The 25,729-nt window shown below is 35.6% G+C and overlaps 1 protein-coding gene across 1 annotated transcript in view; it reads left to right on the top strand.

The window, feature by feature from the left end:
* Erbb4 (erb-b2 receptor tyrosine kinase 4) overlaps nt 1–25,729 on the top strand; it is a 1,004,487-nt gene that overhangs the window by 770,662 nt on the left and 208,096 nt on the right. Inside the window, exons 17-18 of the mRNA XM_051190418.1 lie at nt 17,128–17,260; nt 22,411–22,533. Of these exons, the coding sequence (XP_051046375.1) occupies nt 17,128–17,260; nt 22,411–22,533 (256 nt within the window). The remainder of the gene's footprint in view (nt 1–17,127; nt 17,261–22,410; nt 22,534–25,729) is intronic.

The raw sequence follows: 25,729 nt of genomic DNA, 5'->3' as shown, positions 1-25,729 counted from the left end.
GGCATGTCCTGGGAAGTTTTGATGCCAGGATGTTCACCAGGCTGACAACATCTGTGTTGCTAGTCAGAACTTGTAGTTTCCTTCCAAGACCACTTAGGGTCTTTTAGACCTGAGTTCTTTGAAGTTGAAGGAATTATTAAATCTCTTTTCTTGGAGATAAAATGCCTAAGATATTTCTGAGATATATTTTTCTAAATCCAAATAAATTTTTGCAGGACATCTCCATTTCAGAGTTGCTAAAAAAATGTTCACAGAGCAAAAGATAATTTTCCAAACCAGTACAGTAAGGGTTGGGCTAGGCTTTGTTGCATGGAATTCCATTTCATGGACTCTTCTCTTGGTTTTTGTTTGTTTGTGAACTCAGATTCCAATGCTCATATGCTTAGGTCAAGCCCACACACATTGTCACCATATGTGGAGGAATGTCAAAGCAATATTTCATCAGTAAGTTCCTTCCACATCAACACACGTGGTAGTATTTGGTTGCACATATAGCAGAATTTGTATGTTGTGACTGCCTGCGATCCTGGAAATCATATTATATCCCTGCTGATGTACTGTATCTATGGTCATAAATTAAACTTTATTTCCTCCAGCGATCTTGTGACAGTTCCTAGAACTGAGGTTGCTGCTGTCTATGAATGCTCTATAGGTGGGATGAAAATCTCCATCTTGGCTACAGGGGCTGACTAGTCCTTCAGTGACCAGTGTCTACACTTCTGACTAAAGAGCTTTCAGCTTAAGTTTATAATCTTTCCATTAGGTTATCCTATTTGCAACCTTCCTTATAATTGTTGGTGACCTACATTGTCCCATAGAGTAGCCCATTGCCACGTGTGCTCAATGAGTACTTTGAAAGTAATTAAAATAAATAGAGAAACTCTGTTGTCCCTGTTGTACCCTAATAATCAGGAAATTCTATGAACAATGGGTCATGAAAATGGCATTAGGAATTTATACATGCTAAAATATTAATTTTGAGTACATTGTGTGAATAGAGATATTTAAGTGGTGTGTGTGTGTGTGTGTGTGTGTGTGTGTGTGTGTGTGGTGTGTGGTGTATGTGTAAGTGAACTGTTCTAGATTAATTTCATAATGGCATAATTTAGACTTAGTCTAGATAATTGTTTTAGCCACAATAAGAACAGAAGAGGAAAAAATTTTTCACAGAAGGCTGTTTACTTCATCAGCTGCAATAGGTTATAGATGGCATGAGTCAAACAGATCCAAGAGAAAATATCTGTCGCTCTGTCACCCTGGACCCATTACATATCCTATATATTTGTCTGTGATTCAAACTTTTATAAAATTTTACAAGGAGACTAACATATGATATGTTGTGTCCACATTTATAAATCTCAGTTTATCTGCTTTTGTAATAGATAATTCTCATAGTTAGAATTACATTCTATATAGCTTCATAAAATTATACTTTATTCTGAATATTGATAATGAAGTATAATTTAATTTTGGTTTCCCATAACCAATAATTAGATAGCGATATTTCTTACATACAGGTCAGGGTTTCAGTTTTTATGCCTGCTTCATGGTAATAAAGGAGTCAGAATTATTCTCTCATATAACTTAGAGATGCATTGTATTAAGTCCTAAGAAAATATCTTTTTTCATATTTCCTATTTAACTAAAGGAATCTAATTAACTGGGAACCCCTCTGTGATGTGGTTACATAAAATGATGTGTAGATATTAGAGTAAATTGCTCTCCTCATGCTTTTCTTTCTTATTACCTCAGCACATTCCCTAACTAATCATTCTTTTATAAACATACAATTATTTTTGCATATTATGTATGTAAGCAGGAGCTAATTAACAGGGAACTGTTTGGTGTACCAATGAAATTCTCACACAGTCATTTTATTTTCTGCTGCTATGCACACTCCAACACTGAGTGGTTTAATTTCATGGTATCTCAGCACTAAAGAATGAATGTAAGGAAAGAGAACTCCACCTCCTCAAGAGTCTGAGTGCTTGTAGTCATTGTCATTTTTATGGCATTCTGTCCTCCTGCTCACAATATTGCATTCCATATGCCAGAGTTACTTATAGAATAATTATAGAAACGTTCAGCAGAGTAGAATCAAAACAACAGAAACCTGTTACCAAATGAAGTTTATTTGTTCGGTAATTGAATCTTTTTATTTCAATGAAGAAGCCAAACATTTTCAAAGTTACATCTTTATTGATTCTCTGGATACAAAATATTAGACATGAAACCCCAGGTCCTAATCCCAAATTAAATTAGACACCAGGAGGGAAAGAACTAATATGATTTTTTTTCTTCCAGAATAGTACTACTTCTTTGTTTTAAAAAACTTTTTGGTATTTAACACAGACCTTGCCTTCATTTTATAAAATCATTCCCAAATTTTGGCTACAATGCACTAAAATATCATTAACTTTCAGATTATGTATATAATAGTCATCAAAACTAACACTGTCATTTTATAAATGAGGAAACAGAATCAGAAAGACAATTTTTACAATTTCACCTAGCAGGTAGTAGAATAGGGACTGGAGTTCAGGTGTCTGACTCAAAAAAAAATTCTCTATTAATTTTCTTCTCATATAAGGGCTATTTTTTTGTAGGATTCTAAGTTTGCTTACTGTCTCATAACCTCAGTATTATCTAAATATTATCAGTAATGACCTGGAGCTCACTATATACTGTAAATTATTATTTGTATTAAAATCAATAACATTCAATGAAATTTCACATGAAGAAAGTTAGCCTTAAGCTTTTGGATCATTTAACAAGTAAAATAAAAAATATAGTATAGCAAAGGAGATGAGAAAAATATGGGGCTAATCGAGGAAGAAAACATGGAAGGATGAAGTTCTGGAATTAGAGAATAAAGAATAATGGATGGAGAGTGAGACACAATTTAATGACTTATAAACAGATGTTGATCATCTTATTTGAGAATATTCTAAATTAAAAATAGGTATTTTATTAAGTGAAAGAGTTAATATTAAAACATGTAAGGAGAGAAGAAACAAATTGAGACCATTTGTTTTACAAAAGCTACTCACCATGTTTGTTCTATGTAACACAGGATAGAGAATCAAGAGATAGTGTGGTGTGTGTTCATGTGTGTGTGCATGTGTACTTGTGTCTGTATCTCTCTCTCTCTCTCTCTCTCTCTCTGTGTGTGTGTGTGTGTGTGTGCTTAAATTGGTGAACATAATGGTACATATCAAGGCTGATAAGAATCATTAGGAGGAAAGGGATTTCTTATTTCAAGAGATAAAGAACAACCCAGGTTGAAATCTTAGGCACCTGGTGGACAGCTATGCTCACTTTAAAGTAAAGTATTTGGCTGCACAGATTAGGGAACATTTAGTAGAGAATTTGGCTGCAGAGATTACAGTCAAGTTATGATTGCTCAAATACAAACCTGGAAAATGTGGGTTTACCAGTATTTGCCAAATGAATTAGCAAGGCTATAGGCATTGTGCAATGTAATAGGTAATATGTGATGATTTGAATTAGAGGAAATGATCATTGGAAATTGAGAACAGGAGTGTGGTTGGCAAGCAAGGGGTAAATATCTCAAATAAAGCATCATAGGGTTAACAGTTGAAAAGGTGGAAGTAGAGTAGGTGCTAGAGTAGTCACATTACACATATGAAAAAGCATGGGCCTGGCAAGCCTGGAATGTAGGTGGATGGAGGGAAGTGGGGAGATTCAATCAGAGTTTACAGCATAAAACTTATTGCCAGATTTAACTCTCAACAAGATTTAAAAGAATTAAAAGAAAAAAATAGATAATTAATTCTGGGTTTCTGCCTGGATGGAGTAGTATTCACTGAGATACTGCATACTCAGGAGTGCTAGTATGATGTTTTTCAGCTTAGTTTAAACGTTGAATCTGTGGTGACTTTGACACCTTCAAGAGATGTTAAGTGGAAAAATATAATAATATGATACAGCATTTTCCTATATGTAGATATGGAACAGAAGTGAATAAGAAATGCAGGAATAAAAAGAACCAATTGTTTATTATATCTTCTGAGAAATCTGGATGTGAAGGGAAAGACATAGAGACATGGCTATAAAGAGAACATTATGGGGAAAAAGGCATCTGAAGATATATGAATTTTAAATGTGCCTTTGAAACTATAAGTTTTGCAATATAATGCAGAATGGATGTTATCCTTCGTGAATATCTATGGGGAAAAGCTGTGGGAATTAAGAGGCTAAGCAAATGTGAAAGCATTACTTTTGCAGATGAAAAGATGCCCTTGTTCACTCTTCCTTCAGAAGAAAACAAAGAGAAGAGAGAGTCAGACATACACAGAGATTTTGTAGATAAAGCCTTGGGATTTTATTTAATGCTTCATGTTTTTCCTGGTGTTATAATTGCAACCATCTCACCAGAAAGGAATGAGGATATTTTTGAGGGAGTGTATACCTGCTTATGATGAAAGGGAGGGGCTATCTGGAAAAATTAAATTCAAATATAAACTGCGCTTGTTTTGAATTTAGCTCATTCTGACATTAACTTACAATTATTAACAATTTGAAATGTGTTTCTCCTCATGAACTAACTTGAAGGTCATCTATTTTATTTTCTCAAGGAAAATAACAGCTTGCACTATCACTGACTCTGAACTCATTAAATTAGAAGGCTCTTAAATATATAATCAGGATCTAGTGGCACCCTGTATGTGTTCAGAGAAATTAGCAGACTTCAATACCTGTCATGTTAATTGCAAGATGCTGATATATAACAATAATTCCAAATTGCGCTGCCACCTGAAAATCAGCAATTGTATGATTGTGCAAGTATAGAATATTAGAAAATCAGTAAATTACAAGGGATGTTTCCTAGTTTTTAGAAAATCCTCACGTGTGATGAATTATAATGGAAATTCCCTCATAAATAAAATCTACTGGGCTTTTGATTGCCCTGGCATAATTAAATTTATATTATAACAATCGTGCTTGTTTTAGCAAGTTTTCTATATATCTCTCTTTTAAAATTGGAGCAAAGAAAGGTGGACTTCATCTTCATAATGATTAAAGGTCCCCAATCATATGTTTATCTTTGTGTTTATCTTTGTGTTTGGTGTAATTGAAAAATAGATTGAAAATTATAGGAGTAATGGATGCTCAGTCTGTTAAGTGGGTGTGCCAGTATCCACTTAGGATATAAATACTTGCACATATTAACCATATATTATAATGCATGTACAGCAGTTGATACTTTACAGATTTGTATACATTTATACAATTACTTACTCTGTAATTGAAATTATTGTTAAACTTCCAGATCAATAGTTATCCAGATAGTATTCCTTAGTATCACTGAACCACTAATCCATAACGGAAAGATATCTGCTCCTATTATTCTTCCACCCAACATGAAAAATAAGTAATATGTGCATGCACATATAAACATACACACACACAAACACACACAACTGATAATATGTAAGATGTATGTATCCATATAAGATCCATAGCATTATCCTATTTTATTACTCAAATTAGTAATAATTAGTAAAAATATAGAAAACACATTAGAATTACAGAAATTATACTGGCTGTGAACATTCTCACTGTAAATTATGTACTTCCCTAGTAGACTATTTTCTTTGACTCATAAAATGATGTGTCTATAAAAATGTTTACAAAACCTTCCAATACTTTGTTATTTAGAAATTTACTGTAAAACAGTGATGACTTCATGTGTGGTATTAAACATGTTAAAGAGAAGGCATTGATGAAAGCAAGAGCCTTGTTTTGCTTTCTCTTCAAATCAAAATATGTTGATATATCATTTGATTTTAGATATCTTAGATGGAGAAGTACATCTATCATATATTCAGCAATTGATACAATGACTTGTTCCTATGGCATTTTGAAATAATGATTTTAAAAACATCAAAAATTATCTACAGAGTAATGGCAACACTGTTATACTTTTTTATAAAATACTGTCTTGATTTCTTGGGAGAGCAACCTCACCATCTCTGAATCTCTGTCTCTCTTTGTCTGTATTCTTTCTCTATGTGTGTCTTTCTGTGTCTCTGGCTCTGTGTTCCTGTCTCTGTGTTTTTGTCTCTATCTCTTTCTTTGTGTGTCTCTCTGACTCTCTTTCATTCTTGTCTTCATCCCTACATCTCTCCCTCTTTTCACGTATCCCTTCTCTCTTTTTCCTTTCTAGACCTCTGCTTCTATCCTTTTAAATTATTATACTGTCATTTGCTAACACTATTTGATAATAAACAAAACTGTATGCATTTTTCAAGATCTGCACATGGCATGCCATCTGAAATTTATACTTGTGTTCTTTTGTTTTGCTTGTTTGGGGGATTTTCAAATATCTATTTATGAATACACTTAGTGATCTTAAAATATATTGAAGAAGAGGTTTAATGTCCTTTCTTAACTCAGTAGAGAGAGTGAAGTTAGAGCCCATCCACTCTTGTCTCTCATTCTCCTCCTTAATTTCTTTAAAATGGCATGATAAGTACAGATATACTACCAGCCCAGATAATGTTCCAGATGGAAGCATAAAGTCATACAGTCATTTTAAAAATCAGAAGGCAGAGAAGATGGCACAGAGATGTATATTACTTATGAAATTTAAAAAGAAACACTAACTTTTCTCCATATTATATTTCGACTATTTCCTTAATGACCATTTACTAAGCAAAGATTTTAAACATCCTCTTGTGGATGCCCACAAGCCATCCATACAGATGCAGAGCTGAATGTTAATGGAACACATAATTTCAATAATAGAAAAATAATAGAGAAAGAACAGATTGAAAAATTAATATTCTAGCTGGGAAGAGGATGGTTCATGTAGATTTCGAGTTTTCTTTCATAGTAATGATTTCTTTTGCATGTAAATGAAATGGTTCCAGGCAAAGTGTAAAGTTGTCTTGATATTATATTATTTCAATGCTGTTTGAATTAGTTTAGGTTCGACTTTTTTTTTATTTTATATTATCTGGAGGCTCTGAATCTGCATTCAGAGCATCTGGGGTATAACAGCATCTCCTAGGCATTCATTTAAAAAAAAAAAGGTTCCCCTTAATTACAAATGTGTTCTAATTAGTGGGTGGACGTTTATATAAGTTTAAGAGGGGGTTATATTCCTCAACGTTATTATTAAATGTCTTAAGATGTGTTTTGTGAAGCCAGTCATAATAAACCTCCCCTAAAAATATAAAGAGTAATCTATTCTATAGTGAAAACATCATTTAAAGAGCGATGCAATGACCAAAAGCATTTGTAAAAAGGGGTTTATTTGTCTTTGCTCCAAGTCCTCTGTGGGAGGTTTCTAAATAGAGGAGACAGAGATATCCACACCCTCTCATTTCCCCCTTGAGTTACTTCCAATCTACTGTTGGCCCACAAAATAGAAATAATTGGAATATTCTTATTTTGCCAAATTGAATACTTTACAAGTAGCTCTGTTTTTTTTTCATATTTTCATTCTTGAAAGCCTGAGTACATCTTCTTGAGTTGTACTTGACAAGAAAATATTACAATTTTTTTAATGTTATCATCATTTGAAGTGGATAGCGACATGATGGATTTTACATTTCAACTGAATATATCTATGCTAAGTTCTGTTCTGTGTTAGATATAAAAGTGTATATATTTCTTGCCCTTTCATCTCCTTTCCATAAGTGTTGAATAAAAGAAGATACAGATAATGCCTAGGTCAATGACCAAGACAGGCTGGAAAATCAAACAGAGAAACACATAGGCATTTGTGCATTGGTTGGGAAGAGAAGGACCTTGTTTTCATCTTTTGATTTCAGTGGCCCAAGATGACAAATGTATTATTTTCAGTGCAGGAAAAAAAAGGAGAAATTTTGAATATCTATCTGTAATTCCTGTTTTATTTAAGCTCTTATTTGTCTGCAAGTGAAAGAAAATCTGATACATGAAATTTCTATTAGTATTTTTTGTATTAGTCTCTCCCAGAGCAGCTTAGCCATGGCTAGCTGTAGCCAGGGTTCTATATTCTGTAGAAACAGGAATATTATCTCTGCTACTTTCTTGATCTTTCCGTATGGAGGTCACATGGCCAGTATAGTCTAAATTCAACATCCAAGACAGAAGTGAATGCTCCATTAGCAACTCCCTCACTCCCTCAGAATTCTTGGATGCCTATGTGGCTCCAGATAGAACCATGAATCCAAAAAGTAATTAATTGAAAGTTAAAAACAATAATAAATAAAAGTATACACAAAAATTTGTAATTAGAAAAGGTGATGCATAGATTTAGATAACACTTGGAACCTCAGTTATAGGTTTAAAAGAACTCTGCACTGTTGCTGGTTACTGCATGTCTGTGAATGATGCTACTAGCCTGGGAGTTCAAGCTTGAAAGTACAGCCATCCTTCATTCCTCTAGTCTCTCTTAATTGCCGAATATGTACTTCCCTATTCTGCTATACTTTGATACCTTAAGGTATAGACATTTTACCTCTAGAATATAATATCTCAGTATGACTTAAGTAATAACATGGAAGAAATACCAATGTTGAGGTAAAGGAAAAACCGGTGAAGAAAAAAACAAAGAATGAGACCTATAATGGTACTGTTTTTCTCCACTCCTTTACAAAGCCATGGTTGTGTGTCTACCTATTGCTCTGTTGGAGAACTACGAAATTCTGTAGCATTGTGAGCAATATCGACAGGTAATGTGGCTAAGGTCCTCTGGCAGATAGGGTGGTGGAAGGGCAGGTCCAGCCAGTCTCTTCCTGGGGCTGAGAAGGATGGAGAGTGTGGAAGACCCCTCCGGCTAACCAGAGAGAACCACACTGAGTCGGGAACCTTGTCAAAGCAGGAGCTCATTTAATTGTTAACAGGCAGGTATTTATATAGTGTTGGGGGCTCGGGAAGCTCGAACCTTGGGGTGAGGTATTGGGGCCAATTATGATTCACTATGTCAGCAGTAACTAGGCAGAGGCATTTTTGCTGACTAACTCCTATGTGGAAATGATAAGCCAAAGACAGGTCGCCAAACTCTAGCTAGGCTCGGGAAGTTCCACTAGGCCTTGCATCTGGGCCTTTTTAGGCTCAACACTTTGCAAAGTACTGCAGATACAGTTTTTACTCATGTGTCATATTTTTTTTCAGATTATCTTGCCCATGTGGTGAGCAGGTAATAGGATACAATAAAATGAATGTTTAATATGTTTTATAATTAAATGTTTATAATGTCTTTGTGTTTAACAATAACCATTCATATTTGGATGTAATCTAGGTAATGTAATATAAAATGATGAGACTCTACCAACGTTGACATTTATGGTTATGTTTGATAGGTTTAAATAATGATAAAATAAGTTCAAGCATGAAATAGTGACCCGATTGCTAATCAAACCTCCTTTCTTTCCTACTTCACTTTTAATGTTGTAGATATTTACACACAAAGAATATGTGGATTGCTTTTATAAATTCATGGCATTGTCCTTAACCATGAGAATATTCGTTTCAAAGCCAAACATACAAATCTATATTCTTTCTCAAACTGTTTCAAAATGCAAACAACCCACATAGATAGATATAAAAATAGCCTATCAGAAATAGGAAGTAACTACCATGAAACTATTAGAAATTTTTATCAGAAATGGAAGAATGTTATATTACATATAAGCTCAATAGTAAAGTCATTGCTGAAACATTTTTGTGATACTATTATGGAATGAAATATGACATTTACATACTGAGAAAGTGAAAATTACTTCAACAATATGAAGACAAGTCATAAAACATTCAAACTTGCATAGTAAGAGGGAGATAATTCTTTTGCTTCAGTACTTCATATTTTAAATCAAAAAATCTTGATCAGTAATCAAACGACAGAGACATGCTGTAAAACCTACATCGTATCAAATACAAACTGTCTCTGTCAACTGAAGTCAGCCTTCTGTAGCCTGACACAGATCATTTTCATTTGCTCAAAAAGAAAAATGTGTCATTTTTATAGAGCAGGTGGAATTCTAGGTCAGAATAAGCATAATTTGAGAGAGAGGAACAAATACTGTCTTACCTTAGCTCTCCTTGCCCTAGGCAGTCACCCTTAAAGTGTCTCTCGGGGATATCCATGTTTTCTTTCTAGTGTTTCAAGGTCTCTTGTTTCAAAAAATGAGCTACTGTAGTAAAGGCTGAACGAAGTGGTGATACAGTAGGCACAGTGTGATATTACACACTTTCTTCACTTTGCCTTGACCTCTTACCTCACAAAGGGGATTTTAAGAAAGAAAGATTTAATTCAGCTCATAGTTTGGAAATATTGGCCATATGGTGGGAAAGGCATTGTAAAGAGAATATCTCACTACTACATAGACCAAGAAGCAGAGAAAAGAAGATGCTGGTGTTGTTCTTGGTTCTGTTTTTCTTTCAATTCTGTGTAGGACCCCTGCCAGGGGATGTTGTGGCCCACATTTAAGGAAGATCAAATTCTTCTTCCCTCATTTAACCCTTTCTGGAACCACCTTTTTGACCCTCATAAAAATGTACTTCACTAATGCCTGCAGTGCTTCCCAATCCAGTTAATTTGGTGACAGGAGTTAACAATCACACTGAATGTCTTTATCTTTCACTTTTTTAATTTGAAGAACTTTATTTTTCATTTATCTTACATACCAACCAGTTTCTCCTCACATTCCATCCCCTTTCTAAACTATTGCCTTCCCATCCTGCACTCCTCCATCTCCATTCAGAAAGCCACAGGCCTCCAATTTGCATGCAATAACCATGGCATGTCAAGTTGAGGAAGGACCTAGCTCCTCTCAGTACTTCAAGGCAGGGCCAGGTGGTCCAGTGTGGGGAACAGGTTCCCAAATGTCAGCTAAGCACCAGGGAGAGGTCTTGCTCTCACTGTTAGAAGCCTTAAGAAGAGACCAAGCTATGTGACTGTCATACACATTCAGAGGGCCTAGGTCGGTCCCGTGAAGTCTCTCTGACTGTTGATCCAGAATCCATGAGCTCCCTCAAGCTCTTTCTTAAAAGAAGTATTCACTTCTTAAGTTAAAAAAAAATATCATCAACCCTGATAGAAATTAAAATAATGACACAAAAATAATGCCAAATACAAATTTTATATATAAGAAATTAAATCCGAAATATGTCTGATTTAATGAACTCAGAGCATATAGTAGCATAGGTATTTGTAGTTGGAGGAGACTTAAAGTGGTATGCTATTTCTAAATATGAAGTCAAAGTTCCTCAAAACATGAAAGTTTCCATGAAAGGCACAATAAATGTTGTGCCTTTTGCTTTCTCTAATATGAAATTTTTGTAGATGATGTCACTGTATGTTCTATAAAAAACAATGCTCTTACAATATTAAGGAAGAGAGAGAGGGGGTAAAAATGAACAAATGGGCTTGAGAATCTATAATGCAAAGGTATGCAGCACTACTTACACTTACTCTTCTCGGTGCTGTTCCCTTTCTGTGTATAGTCTCCATATTTGATATGAGTATTTTAGTATCTGCATTGCACAGTTGGATAACCATGCATTGTGTTTAAAGTGAAAGTTTTAATTAGAAAATTTACACAAATCAGGCTTTCTTTTAGGCCACCAACCACCTCCCAAATCATGACACAGAGACTTCTCCTTAGTTATGAATAGGTGGCCTTAGCTTAGGCTCATTTCTTGCTAGCTCTTATAACTTAACCTGTTTCTCTTTATCTATGTTTTGTCTTGGGGATTATTATGTTTCTTTCTTTCTGTATGTCTTACTTTCCTGTTTCTCAAGTCTGGCTGTCTGGTGACTCCCTTGCTTCTAGCCCCAGGCATGTCCATCTCTTTCTTACTCATTGTCTTCTCCTTTCTGTCAAGCCCAGATTTCTCCTAATACTTATTTTCTCTGTCTACCAACCCCATCTCTCCCTTGCTTGCCTTGCTATTGGCCATTAAGCTTCTATTAGACTGCTCAGGTGCCTTAGGCAGGCAAAGTGAAACAAATGCAATACATCTTTACATAATTAAACAAATGCAGCATAAAGTTACACACTTTCATATCATTAAAGTAATATTCCACAGCATAAAAAAAATGTAACATATCTTTGCCTAGTTAAAACAATATCCCACAATATTTACAGCTTAGAATTAAAAATGGAAAATCTATAATATATCAAATTTCTTTCGATTTAAAGGCAGTGCTTAAAACCAAATTAACATTTGACTTATTCTTACAAATTATTTCCGAACCAGGAAGATGGTCTTTTGCAGTCTCATTTCATTTGACTAGTTCTTATTGAACAGTTATTAATTAATTGTGTTCCTTATAAAACACAAGAGAATCAAAATGTTCCTATTATTCGAATAGAATTTTTACCATATTTAAACTGCTCACGTGAATAACAAACTGTTGAAACTGTTTTTATTTCTAAAGTTATACTCTTTGACTCAGTTGGCAATTTAAATGCATTCTTAGAATTTTGTTTTAATAAGGCCAACAAGCAGGATTTCTATATCAAAGGCATTTACTTATAGCAAGGTCAACTTAGGAAAGAAAACTGTACCCATGAGGCTACATGTTGCAAACTCTATTTCCTGTCATTGTCTATATTATTATAATTGTTACAAGGTTTTCTTAAAGGACACAAGATGAGACCCAATGCTAACATTTCTGAATAAATGTAAGATATGTTTAATTTCCATGTTTATTTATTGGAGACACTAATGATTTAAATATAACAGGGTAGAGGGGATGAAAATAAGTCTCTGTGCTTCACACTGCTCTTCCAGTGGAGTGTTTGATTCCCAAAAATACACACCAGGGTACGGAAAACCACCTGTCACTTTAACATTAGGATATTTGGCACACCTTCGTGACCTCTGTGGGCACTGAAATCATTTCACAATCCGCAGATAAACACACACATACATGTAGCTAAAACTAAAATCTTATAATGCTTAATAGAAATACTACTGATACTCTGGCCTTAGGTGTGTGTGTGTGTGTGTGTGTGTGTGTGTGTGTGTGTGTGTTTGTGTGTATGATCACATGATACATATATATGGTAGCATATATATGTGTATGTGTGTGTGTGTGTGTGTTTGTGTGTGTGTGTATTTATGTGTGATATACTGTATAGAGAAAGGTGTTTCGGGGAGTGGGAGGTATAGGCATGTATACTTTGACTTGTGTAACTTAAAGCTGATGACTACTACAATGGGGAAGGATATTCTTTGATCTTGGATATATTTGATTTTATGTTAACATTAACAGCATTCATCAGATCTTATGCATGTATTAATAGACCAGGTAGTTTCCAACAGAATAATTTTATTAGTTATGAGATATGCTTGTGTATTTAATCTAGCTTGTTCCATAATAACACGAAACACAAATAGTTGGTGGCAGATAACCTAACTGGAACCTGGATTGGTCCAACTTTAAGCCTACTTTCCACCACAATTGTGTGGGCAATCCCACAGAAATGAAAAGGCTAGCACCACACAGTAGTTACAATACTGTGTTATATTTGATACTGTGAAAAATTGGAATGAAATTTGGAATGTAAGAGGTGTACCTTGTGGAGGTTATTAGGCTATCCTGTGGTTGTTATCTCCTTAAACATGACCCTGGACTCATCCTTTCTCTTTTATTCTTCAATGCCTATAAATAACCAGTTAAGCAGTCCTAGCCTGATAAAACACGTTCTGAAGACTTGTTTTTCAATTAATTAGTTTAACATCTAAATTATTTAGTTAGGCTTCTAAAAGTGGAGCTCCCTGCCACCAATTGCAAGCTAAAGCTTCAGTGACTATTATAAAACTGTGGTTTATTTGTTTTATCCTAATAGGAGTATGTTTTATTCAAAAATGAAGAAAAATATTCCTACTTAATAAATTTTATTAGCTTTTTATTTGGTAGTATGCTTGGTTTACTCATAAAAATATTTCATGGATTTATCATGATTTGCCCTGATAGTTTTACTAATTAGAAAACAAAAGAAAAAAACACAACCACTTTTCTTTTTTGAGGAATAGCGATTTATTAGAATTAAGTAGAAGTCTGAGAAAATATAAATACTTGAAATTTCTGTCAAAAGTTATACTGACTTTACTATGTATCTTGTGACTTAATGCCTTTCAAGAAACAGATAAATGAAGAAAATCATATGGAGGCTTATATGGACAGAGTTTAATATATAATCTTACATCTTATACAATAAGAGAAGCAATGTCATACATATGAGTACTGAATAATAAAGTATATTTTAATATGAGCAGCTGAGTTTGGGGACACACAGCCTCCTATAAGGTAATTGCATTTAGAACAATACATACTTTTCATTATTTCTGTACTTCTAAATAAGATTATTAAAATCAAACTATGGACTTTTAAGTAAATTGACAAAATTGCCTGTTGTTCAGAATTCTCATAGCAGCTTCATAAGTAGAAGGGTGAACATGCATTTCATTGTATTATTTCCAAATCATAGCATAAATTACACTACCAATTGCTTGTTTCCTTTTACTCTGAGTTTGAACCTGTCACCTGTATTATGCTTTTATACACTTGGGAATGCCAGTCAGTTTTTATGGGCACCCAAAAACAAACCCACAATCAGAACTATGGTGGTGAATAAGGAATTATAGAATAATTGCAGCCCTCTTACTAATTTTTGAACCTTTTGATCTCAACAGTCTTATGTAGCCTACATAGAGATTCACCAAACACACAGGAACACATCTCTCAGAGTCAGGTTGGTGATAAAAGTGATAGATCTTGGAGAAATACATGGAATTTAACTAAGTGATTTAGCCAGTCCCATCCTGTTGTGAAAGGACCTTATAAAGACTGGAAATTAGTCATGGATGGTGGCACAGAGCTGTAATCTCAGCTCTCAGGAAGCTAAGACAGGGGAATCTTAAGTTCCAAGACAGTTCCCAGGGTACATGGTGAGATCTTGTCTTAACAACAAAACAAATATTGTTAAGTCATAACTCTTAGTTAAACTAATGCCCTGGTAGCTCATGTATAAATCACTGGGAGTCATCCAGATTTGAGAGTGATGAGACTTGGGTAAATAGGATTGTGCTTAATGGTTGATATTTTTCTCTAGAGACAGCCTCTGTGCAATGTCTAACCACACATTTCTGGGTGAACTTTAGTGTAGAAACGATAATTCTTCATTTCTCAGGTTGTTTTTTATTCTTCTAACATTCTTGCAAGATGGTGAAAGAAAAAAGCAGTGATGAGACACATATCAAGGAAAATAACTGTAGTGTGAAAATATTATAGTAAACATCATGGAGAAAAACAGAAAATACATCCTACTGAGTCTGAATATTTCTTTCGGACTAGCAAGGCTTCACAGCTACTCTCTCCTGAAATAAGTTGAAAAGAAAGAGGACTATTTTTGCCCTGTGCAAAGATTTCTTTCCTAAGATACAGTCAACAAACAAAAAACATTCTCTGCATTTTTAAAATGTAAAATGACAAAGTACAAGTCTTGCATAATGAATGGCTTTCACCAGCATGTGAAGCAGTTAGTAGAAAAATGCACTTTGGGCTGAAATTCTAAATATGTCACAAACACGTTAAAACACATCACAATGATAAGTTTGTGTCTCTGCTATAGTTTAATTTTGTCAGCAGAAACTTTTATATCTTTAGGAGGTCCCATTTAGGAAAATCTACTTGAATTATAGCTACATTTAAGTATGGTTTGAGCTATCTGGAAGAAACATTTAGGAAGGACCAGTTTTTAAGATTTTTCCACAGTTTCATATGACATTACAGCAGTCATAATCTTCAAAACACATGATTTCATTGTGGAAATAGTTATACAGCTCTTTTTCATGAGTGCTTTAGATTTTCAAAGTCTGATTTATGATCACCCACTATCATTATTTCTTGTTATCTGTGAGCAAAAGTTTATTTTACAAGTATAAGAAATTCTTTTCGGGTATGTAGCTATATAGAATATGTTCTTTTGAGGAACCCTTCTGAAGGTAGGGATATCTAAAAAAAAATGATTTATTATAGAAGGCATGAACATGAAGGAAATCATTTTTTTGTATGCCATCTTTAGTGGCTTCATAGTCAAATATTTATTAGGCAATCACATGTTTCAGTCTGGGTTATTTGCTATGCCATAAGAAAGTAATGCACTTCAAGACTATGACCACCTAAAGTTCATAGATAATGTTTTACATAAGGAATAGGTTTTTTTCCCAAAAGCAAAAAAAATTAGGAAACAGTAAGAAGTAATCAACTTCAAAGCTCTATCTTTGCTAAAATATGTTAGAATACTTAAGGGATGATTTTGATGAAATAAAAAATATGTTAGCATGTACTGTGTAGGCATACTTCGAATTACAATTTATACACCCTAGTCAGCATCACTCCAAAATATGAACCAGTGTTTTTTCCTACCAGCATTGCCCTTATCAGGGTTTCAGTGCACTTTTGGTAATAAACATCTCTTTACTGATACCCTTGTATTCCAGAGATATGATGGTTTGTATCTCTCCCAAATACACATTTTCACTATAGATAAGAAGTTCTCAAGCAGAGGTGATGTCAATAGATTTTTGGCAACATATAGGGATATTTATTGCGGTGGCCCAAGACTGAAGATGCTGTTGCTATCTAGGAACGAAGATCAGGGACACTACTGAATATTGAAAATGAAATAACCTGTACAACACATTTGTAAACAGCCCAAAAGGTCAATAGTGCCACTGTTAAGGTAGTTTTCTTGAAATAAAATTATACTCCACAACAGTTTATTAAAATGTGCTTTTCATTTACTGATGAAAAGTAGTAAAAGTCATTTTCAGACTTCCCACTCCATTGTCTTAGTGTGCGTTCCTCATTCTTTATTTAGCTTTCTGATTTGTTTTCACCAAATGGCATGCTATAGCTGTCCTTCTCCAAAGATTAATTGTATGTGCATGGCTTACTATTTTAAAAAACAAAATAAAACAAAACCTGCAGCTTACAAATAGAAAGAGCTTCATTATAGCCCTGGTGGCTTTTTATTAGCTTTTCTTCAGAATGACTAGATTCATGAAGTGTGGAAAATGACTCATGCAGCTGCTTTTTACTCTCCCTCTGTCTTTCTCCCTTCATGCTTTGCTTTTATTTTTTATTCTGGTTGGCAGAACTCCACTGATTGCAGCCGGAGTCATCGGTGGCCTCTTCATCCTGCTCATCATGGCTCTCACATTTGCAGTATATGTCAGAAGGAAGAGCATCAAAAAGAAACGAGCCTTGAGGAGATTCCTGGAGACAGAGGTAAAGTTCTCAGTACGTCTGCATTTACTTGGGGGTTTCCTTTAGATTTTATAGACCCAAGCGGTACTTTGTTTACTAAAACCATTGAAAGTATGACTTAGTTTGTGATGACTTTGAATGTTATATTTTGTTTAAAAAAATTGGTGAAAATAGAATATGGTACAAAAGTAGTTAAGACAGTAAGGTCGGACCTTGAAGAAAATGGATTGTATTGGGCAGAAGAAATTATTCTTTTGAAAATTGGAAAAAAAAAATAGATTTATTTTTGTTGTGGAAACTCCCATCAGCATCTTTGCGTAAACAATAGATCAATCAGTAGCAGCATAGACAATATGTGTTTGAGGAGAGGACATCTCAGTGGTACAGCTATTAAAATGTTAGAAATAAATAGAAATTTCCTGATTGAAAGTACAAGCTATATGCATTTTAATTAGGATAATTAAATTGGCAGCCAATTATTAATTACACCTGCAGTGAAAGAATGAGTCTTATCGCTGAATTGACACAAAACTTTTGACAAAGTTGATGAGATGCACTTAATATTGTGCATTACATCTTAAGGTTATACAATTTATCAATGAATTATCAGCATTTTGTTTTTGGTGTCACACTGGGTTCCTTAGCCTGCAGCTGATAGTGTGTATCAGATAGGAGGCAAGAGAAGAGCTGTCCCGGGAGATTTCACAGGATCAGAGCTTTGAGCCCACTCTATCTCATTCCCCATACTACCCCCCTCTACCTCATTCCCCCATACTCCACCCTCTACCTCATTCCCCCATACTCCCCCCTCTACCTTATCCCCCCATAATCCTCCCCTCTATCTCATTCCCCATACTCCCCCCTCTACCTCATTCCCCCATACTCCCCCCTCTACCTCATTCCCCCATACTCCCCCTCTCCCTCATTCCCCCATACTCCCCCCTCTCCCTCATTCCCCCATAATCCTCCCCTCTATCTCATTCCCCATACTCCCCCCTCTACCTCATTCCCCCATACTCCACCCCTCTCCCTCATTCCCCCATACTCCCCCCTCTACCTCATTCCCCCATACTCCCCCCTCTACCTCATTCTCCCATACTCCCCCCTCTACCTCATTCCCCCATACTCCACCTCTACCTCATTCCCCCATACTCCCCCCTCTCCCTCATTCCCCCATACTCCCCCCTCTACCTCATTCCCCCATACTCCCCCCTCTACCTCATTCCCCCATACTCCCCCCTCTACCTCATTCCCCCATACTCCCCCCTCTACCTTATCCCCCCATAATCCTCCCCTCTACTTCATTCCCCCATACTCCCCCCTCTCCCTCATTCCCCCATACTCCACCCCTCTACTTCATTCCCCCATACTCCCCCCTCTCCCTCATTCCCCCATACTCCCCCCTCTCCCTCATTCCCCCATACTCCCCCCTCTTCCTCATTCCCCCATACTCCCCCTCTCCCTCATTCCCCCCATACTCCCCCCTCTCCCTCATTCCCCCATACTCCCCCCTCTACCTCATTCCCCCATACTCCCCCCTCTACCTCATTCCCCCATACTCCACCCCTCTCCCTCATTCCCCCATACTCCACCCCTCTCCCTCATTCCCCCATACTCCCCCCTCTACCTCATTCCCCCATACTACACCCCTCTCCCTCATTCCCACATACTCCCCCCTCTCCCTCATTCCCCCATACTCCCCCCTCTACCTCATTTCCCCATACTCCCCCCTCTACCTCATTCCCCCATACTCCCCCCTCTCCCTCATTCCCCCATACTCCCCCCTCTACCTCATTCCCCCATACTCCACCCCTCTCCCTCATTCCCCCATACTCCACCCCTCTCCCTCATTCCCCCATACTCCCCCCTCTACCTCATTCCCCATACTACCCCCCTCTACCTCATTCCCCCATACTCCACCCCTCTCCCTCATTCCCCCATACTCCCCCCTCTACCTCATTCCCCCATACTCCCCCCTCTACCTCATTCCCCCATACTCCACCCCTCTCCCTCATTCCCCCATACTCCCCCCTCTACCTCATTCCCCCATACTCCCCCTCTACCTCATTCCCCCATACTCCACCCCTCTCCCTCATTCCCCCATACTCCCCCCTCTCCCTCATTCCCCCATACTCCCCCCTCTACCTCATTCCCCCATACTCCCCCCTCTACCTTATCCCCCCCATAATCCTCCCCCTCTACTTCATTCCCCCATACTCCCCCCTCTACCTTATCCCCCCATAATCCTCCCCTCTACTTCATTCCCCCATACTCCACCCCTCTACCTCATTCCCCCATACTCCACCCCTCTACTTCATTCCCCCATACTCCAATCTGGGTCTGCCTGAACAATTCTGAGGAATTCTGTATGTCACTCTGAGTGTTTTTTATTTCTTGTTGTCAAAATGGCAACTTGACTGTTCATTCCCTCTTAAAACTTCCAGGAGTGGAGATATGCATCCTGTGGTAACCACACTGCAAACCAGTTATATCTTAATGCTTTTTCCTTCTTAAGTTCCCAAACAGAAAACAATTGCATGACAAATTCCAAGGTATTCCAACTATATTCCATATGTGAACTTAGCTATCACTTACCCAAAGTGCAGAAAACTCCTTATCAATTCGTATGTGTTTTAAAATGATTTTTATGTTAAATTGTTTAGAGGTTCATTTAAGTTAGTCATCCTAGGACAGGGGAGATAGCTCAGTAAGTGAAGTGCTTGCCTTATAAGCATGTGGTCTTGACCATGGTGGTGGTATGTGTTTATAATCCCAGAACAGGAACAGATGGTTCCCTTGGGCTCACTGTTGGGACACCTTCTTGTCCTTGAAATATTAAAAGCCTGTAGGAGGATATACCCTCCCAAAGTGACTGAAGTATGAAACCTTAAGTTGTACTCTAGACTACATTTACACATGTACACACACACAAACATACACAAACCACACACACCACACACACACACACACACTACAAATCATATGTAGCATCTAAAATATCTGCCAATCAACTCTTGTAGAGTGACCTTCCAATGAATGGAGATCTCTGCTAGAGGGTAATATTTTTTATGTAAAATTCAATGATTCTTTTTTTTTTTTTTTTGACTTAAGATAATTTGTTTTTTTTCTTTTTCTTTTTTTTATGCATATAGAGTATTTTTATTTAATTTTATATAACAAAGTCCAATTAAATGAAAACAAACATTTATATACAATATTTGGGAATTTGGGCGTCGTTCTTTCCAAACTACTTCCTGCTGGTAAGGGGCACTGTCTTGGGGGATTCGAAGAAGATTCAGATATCCTAGCTGTAGTCTGTAGGGCTGTTTTTGTCCAGCTGTTTGGAATGTAGGATCAGCTTGTACTCTGTTTCAGGCGGTCTGGTGTGATCAAACCACATCTTACTTGGCTGTAATGAAATTCTTAGTAAACTAATTTATATTTTTAATATGGGAAATGTGAAAGTGAGATAATGGTAGATTTGTTTTCAAACTACTAAGAAATAGACTAATTTTATTAATAAATTTTATGATTTTTTTGCTAAAAACTGTGTTACCTCTGTACTCACTGAGCTCAGGCCTGCTCCATTGCCTCAGCTGGCCATAATGTTCACAGAAGCCTAATGATAATGGCCAGACAGGAGGGCCACAGCACAGCTACCCTTGTAAACAGATGTTTTCAAATACTGTGGTAGGTCTAGACAATTTGAGTAGTAGTAGCCTTCAATTTTTTCCTCATGTGGAGAAGAAAACAGATTTTTTTGTTATTCATAGTTCAGTTCTTTTTAAACTGAAAAACTGTATTTTTAAAAGCTTATTAATTCTCATATTTGAGCATGAATTATAACATGAAATGCTATCCAAGGATGCAGGCTTTGGGTGCCCCACAGCCTCTAGAGTACAGACAGCAGACTCCTTGATGAAAGAGGGGTGAATTCTAAAACCATGGGATGTCTGAGACTTTAGATGAATCTGAAATTAAGATGTATTGTGTTAGTTCCTATTGGTACATAACATTGATAGAATTTGATTAATATGATGGATACAGTAAGTTAATTAGAGTTCTATTGGTAAAAATAAGTCAGTTACTTTAATAAAAATTATTTTAAGCATGCTTCTTTTCTGAATATTTCTATTTATCATTTCCCAATATATTTGGACAATGGTAGCTGAAATTTCATAACATGCAGTTGTGGTTAAGGGTGACTACTTTAGATACCATCTTGCCTATACCAGTGATTACCCTCCAGCTCACATTTTCTTCCTTCATTCAAACTTGTCAGCTGGATGGCGTCATAACTACGACATCTACAAATTTCAGCCCAAGTGTATATTTTAGCCACATTCAGCTTTCTTCTTGACTTGCTGCTTCCTACTCTAATCTTACCTTTTATATCCTTCACACATCTGATGTGTTGTATATCCTTGTCCTTCTCTCCTTCTGATGCTAACCCCAAACTCTTCACTATTGCAAGTAGCCTCTTAATGTCACTCCATTGTCATGATCTCAAGACTAATTTTTGAAAGCCAGAACTAGGAAGCCTTCATTCCCAATAGTTACTAAATTTTTTTTTTTGGGGGGGGGATTCCAAAACATATTTATAGTATGGCACCAAACTGTATTCTCATCTTGCTAGTTAAAATGAGGTCATAACTCACCATCATAAATATATACCACCTGGTGATCCACAAAAAAAAAAAAAAAAAAAGAAAGAAAGAAAGAAAAAAGAAAAAAGAAAAAAAAAGTAGAATTTCTGGCCTACTCAGACAGGAATTGAGATTTGACAAGAAGCTCATATTTGATGTATTGACTATGAGAAGAATCAGTATGGTGTTTGCTAGCTATTATCCCCATTGGATCATGTTAGATTTTAGTTATTATAAATGCTAATAAGGAACTATTCCTTGTTTTGTCTTCTTTTATTTCATTTTTGTATTTAACATCATATCTTCTAACCTATGTGCCTTTAGTAAAATATATGCAAAATTTGAATTCACCCAGACAGAGAACATATGCAAAAAAGGGTAGGAATGTTGTTGATATTACAAAACTAGTTTTGTCAAATAAAAGTATCCTGGTATATATCCTAAAAGTGTTAGAAAAGAATAGAGGGCAAGAAGCAGTAGTTAATATGGACAAAATTTACATAACCCTACACCCTTGCTTTGCAGCTGGTAGAGCCCTTAACCCCCAGCGGCACAGCACCCAATCAAGCTCAACTACGCATTTTGAAGGAAACAGAATTAAAGAGGGTAAAAGTCCTTGGCTCAGGAGCTTTTGGAACCGTTTATAAAGTAAGTAAAAACACAGTACATGCTATCAGTTATTTTTTTATTTCAAGTTTTTAAAAAATAATAGCCATGGTAATTATATTAGTCAGCCCTATTTTCTTATAATATTCAAAGAGAAGAATCACCTTGCGTTGAGAATTTGCTATTCAGATTAATTCATTCATTTTTATGAAACAAACTTTGATAAGTGCATGTTTAGAGACAGGGAAGATTTGCAGGTTTTCACCCAAGTAGAGTGTGTCGTGTGCCCTTTGACCCTTTTCTTTCAATATTGTCTTCTCTTAGCCCCATTTCCACTTGTTTCTCAAATACTCAGACACAACCTGTTTTTGCTCCCTCTTGGTCACTGCTTCCTGAGCTTCCGGAACATCATGGGTAACCTCCCACAATCCTTTGCTGTTCTTTTATACTAGTCAGTACGCTACAAATTGATCACTTACAATCCATATGAATGTACTAATATGTTTGTAAGATAAGGTTAAAACAATGTGCTTAAGTGATTTTATATATATATATATATATATATATATGATTTAGTAGTTATAATGGTAGTTTTAATATCTTTGTGTAAAATAGTAACTATATGTGTAAAGATAAGACAAAAGGAAAATACCATTAATGTTCTTTAATTTTTTTTCATTTAACCTACCAATTACAATTCCCCCTCAAGTCCCAACACATACCCCTGACAATACAACTCCCATCAACTCTTCAGAAGGGATAAGGCCTCCAATGGGGAGTCAACAAAGTGTTGTGTATTCAGTTGAGGAAGGACCAACCATTAATTTCCAATGAGAGATTATCTGCAAAGAGAAAATTCTACTGTTTTCTGTCTATATATTAACTTAATTAGGTAAATTACAAGTCCAACCCAGAAGCCAACCAACAGTAACTGTGGTAAAATTGATTTTAATGGTAAATAATGAGACAAACTCTCCTGGGTAATGGTGAAGCCATTTTGTAATGGTCATTGGTACAATTCACAAAGTTTACATCTGCAGCTTACTGTATATTTCTAAGTGATTTGTTAACTCTTCATTTTTATGAACACATGTTTAAGGCAGATAGGAGTTTAAGCATTTTACATTTTCAAAATGCTCAGTTTTTTCTCTATTTAGAAAGATGACTTAAGTTTATAGTGTTATATTACTGTAATCCCAAACTTGTGAGTCTGAGCTTAGAGAATTATTTGAGCTGAAAAGTTTGAAACCACCTTAGACAATTTAGTTAAAAAAAACAAGTGTCTCAAAAACATAAAATAATGATTTTTTAAAACAATATTGGTGATCATAATGCAGACTGAAAATTTCCTTTCCTGAGTATTTGAAAATATTCTCATTGTTATAAAAGCTTCTAAGGTGCAACTGTGAAAATTACCCTGTCATTTTAGTGTGCATATTTTCTTCAGTAAAATCATTAACTGAGTGTCCAATTGCATAGATTCTAGTTTAGGCTGACTTTGTCTTTCTGACCTTCAAATACTTTGCAAGTTCAAAGAACAGAAGTTACCCTTTATATATACTCAAATTATGCTAGAAAAAAGAAGAGGGCACAAATAATGTAATTGTATACTTAATTTTTAATCTAATTTTGTTTGAATATTTAACTATTTCAATTTGTATAGATTTTAATGAAAGTGTATAAAATGATTTGGAATAATACATAATTCTAAATTTTATCTTACGTAAAAATGTTGGAAAGAGCTAATGAATTCATTACTATCTGACTTCCTGTCTTTTGGTGTCACTTCATGACCATGTCTACACCTTCCAGTCATGTAAAGATTGCCTGCTCACCACTAGCCTTATGATGAATCTGGTAATTGTTTGACTTTCATGTCCATAGATATTATGAGAATTTCTGAGCTGAATTATAGGGAAGTCAACAGAAAGCGCCAAGAGCTTCCTTCCACTGTATTTCAAAATAATCATTTCTCCATGTCATAGTCACTAAATTGAAGGTACATAGACAAATGTGTGTTTGTAGAAAATTTATTACAAGTTTCGTAAGTTTATTTGAATTGTGTATTTGAAATATGTTTTGCCATCCCCATGTTTTAATGCGTGTATCATGTATTATAAGACATACTGTCTTAAGCTATGTAAAGCTGTTAGTAGACACACAAATGACATGGCCTGGTTACTTATTTGGTCACTATTTCTTCCTAAGAGAAGCTATATTATGTTTCAATAGAAAATATTGGGACCAGCATAGGCACAGGTGTAGTCAAATTCCAGGTGTTTTGGTCTATAAAGTAATGGCTAAACATTTTTCAAAAGTAGTACAAATTAATCTGCACTGAATTTATATTCTTATTTTAAAACTACAGTTGAGGAATATTTTAATATTGATGCTGGTGCTTTATAAAGCAAATCCCTATGTGGTTATTTTATTGAATAATGATAAGCAAGTTTTCTGCCCTAGATACCATCTCTGATAAAATATAGCCTGGGGTTTTGGGTTCTTAGGCTCCCCCCCTACTTCTGCTTGTAACACCCATTTACAAAATTATACCACAAATAACTTATGTTATTATTTTGCATTTGACACATACATTTCCCTATTGACCCTGCTTAAGTCAAATATAACCATAAATCTCATCTGGAAGTTTTAAAGCACTTTTTTTCACTTTTATTACTATTCAACAGCTCTTCAATTTGTGTCTCCTCTATTACTCCAACATAGGATAATACAAACACATTTACTTGCACAATGTGTCCAAAGTGAAAGCTTCCTATCACTGTCACCAGTTGACATTGAGAAAGAAGGTAGAGCTACAATCTATAGCTTCCTCCATTTCATCTTAAATTGAAAACTGTCATCATAGTCTTGAGATTCCTCCTGGAATGGCCTCCTTTAAGCATCTGAAATTTTTTTGGACTACATGCTTTAAAACATATCATCCTTAATTTAAGCATTCTTATCTGCCCTACCAAAATTATTGTACCGATTAACATGTTTAAGTTTACTAAGAAACAATTATTATTTAATCTTGTACCTGGAAAGTCTACATTTTTAATGTTGTCCTAATCTAGAAATACTGTAATTATTTTGATGACAGAATTGTCAATGGTCAATATAAGTATGTTATATGTTCCCAGAGACAAAATTCATTAATATAAAGAATTTAATAATATGGATAAATTACTATGTATTTCATATGCCCTATAATGTGTCCTTTGTCCTATTTTCAAAATAA

The sequence above is a fragment of the Phodopus roborovskii genome, unplaced genomic scaffold (assembly GCF_943737965.1).
Source record: "Phodopus roborovskii unplaced genomic scaffold, PHOROB, whole genome shotgun sequence".
Taxonomy (NCBI): Eukaryota; Metazoa; Chordata; class Mammalia; order Rodentia; family Cricetidae; genus Phodopus; species Phodopus roborovskii.
Note: the sequence above shows the minus strand (reverse complement) of the source record. Positions and strands in the feature narration are given on the sequence as shown.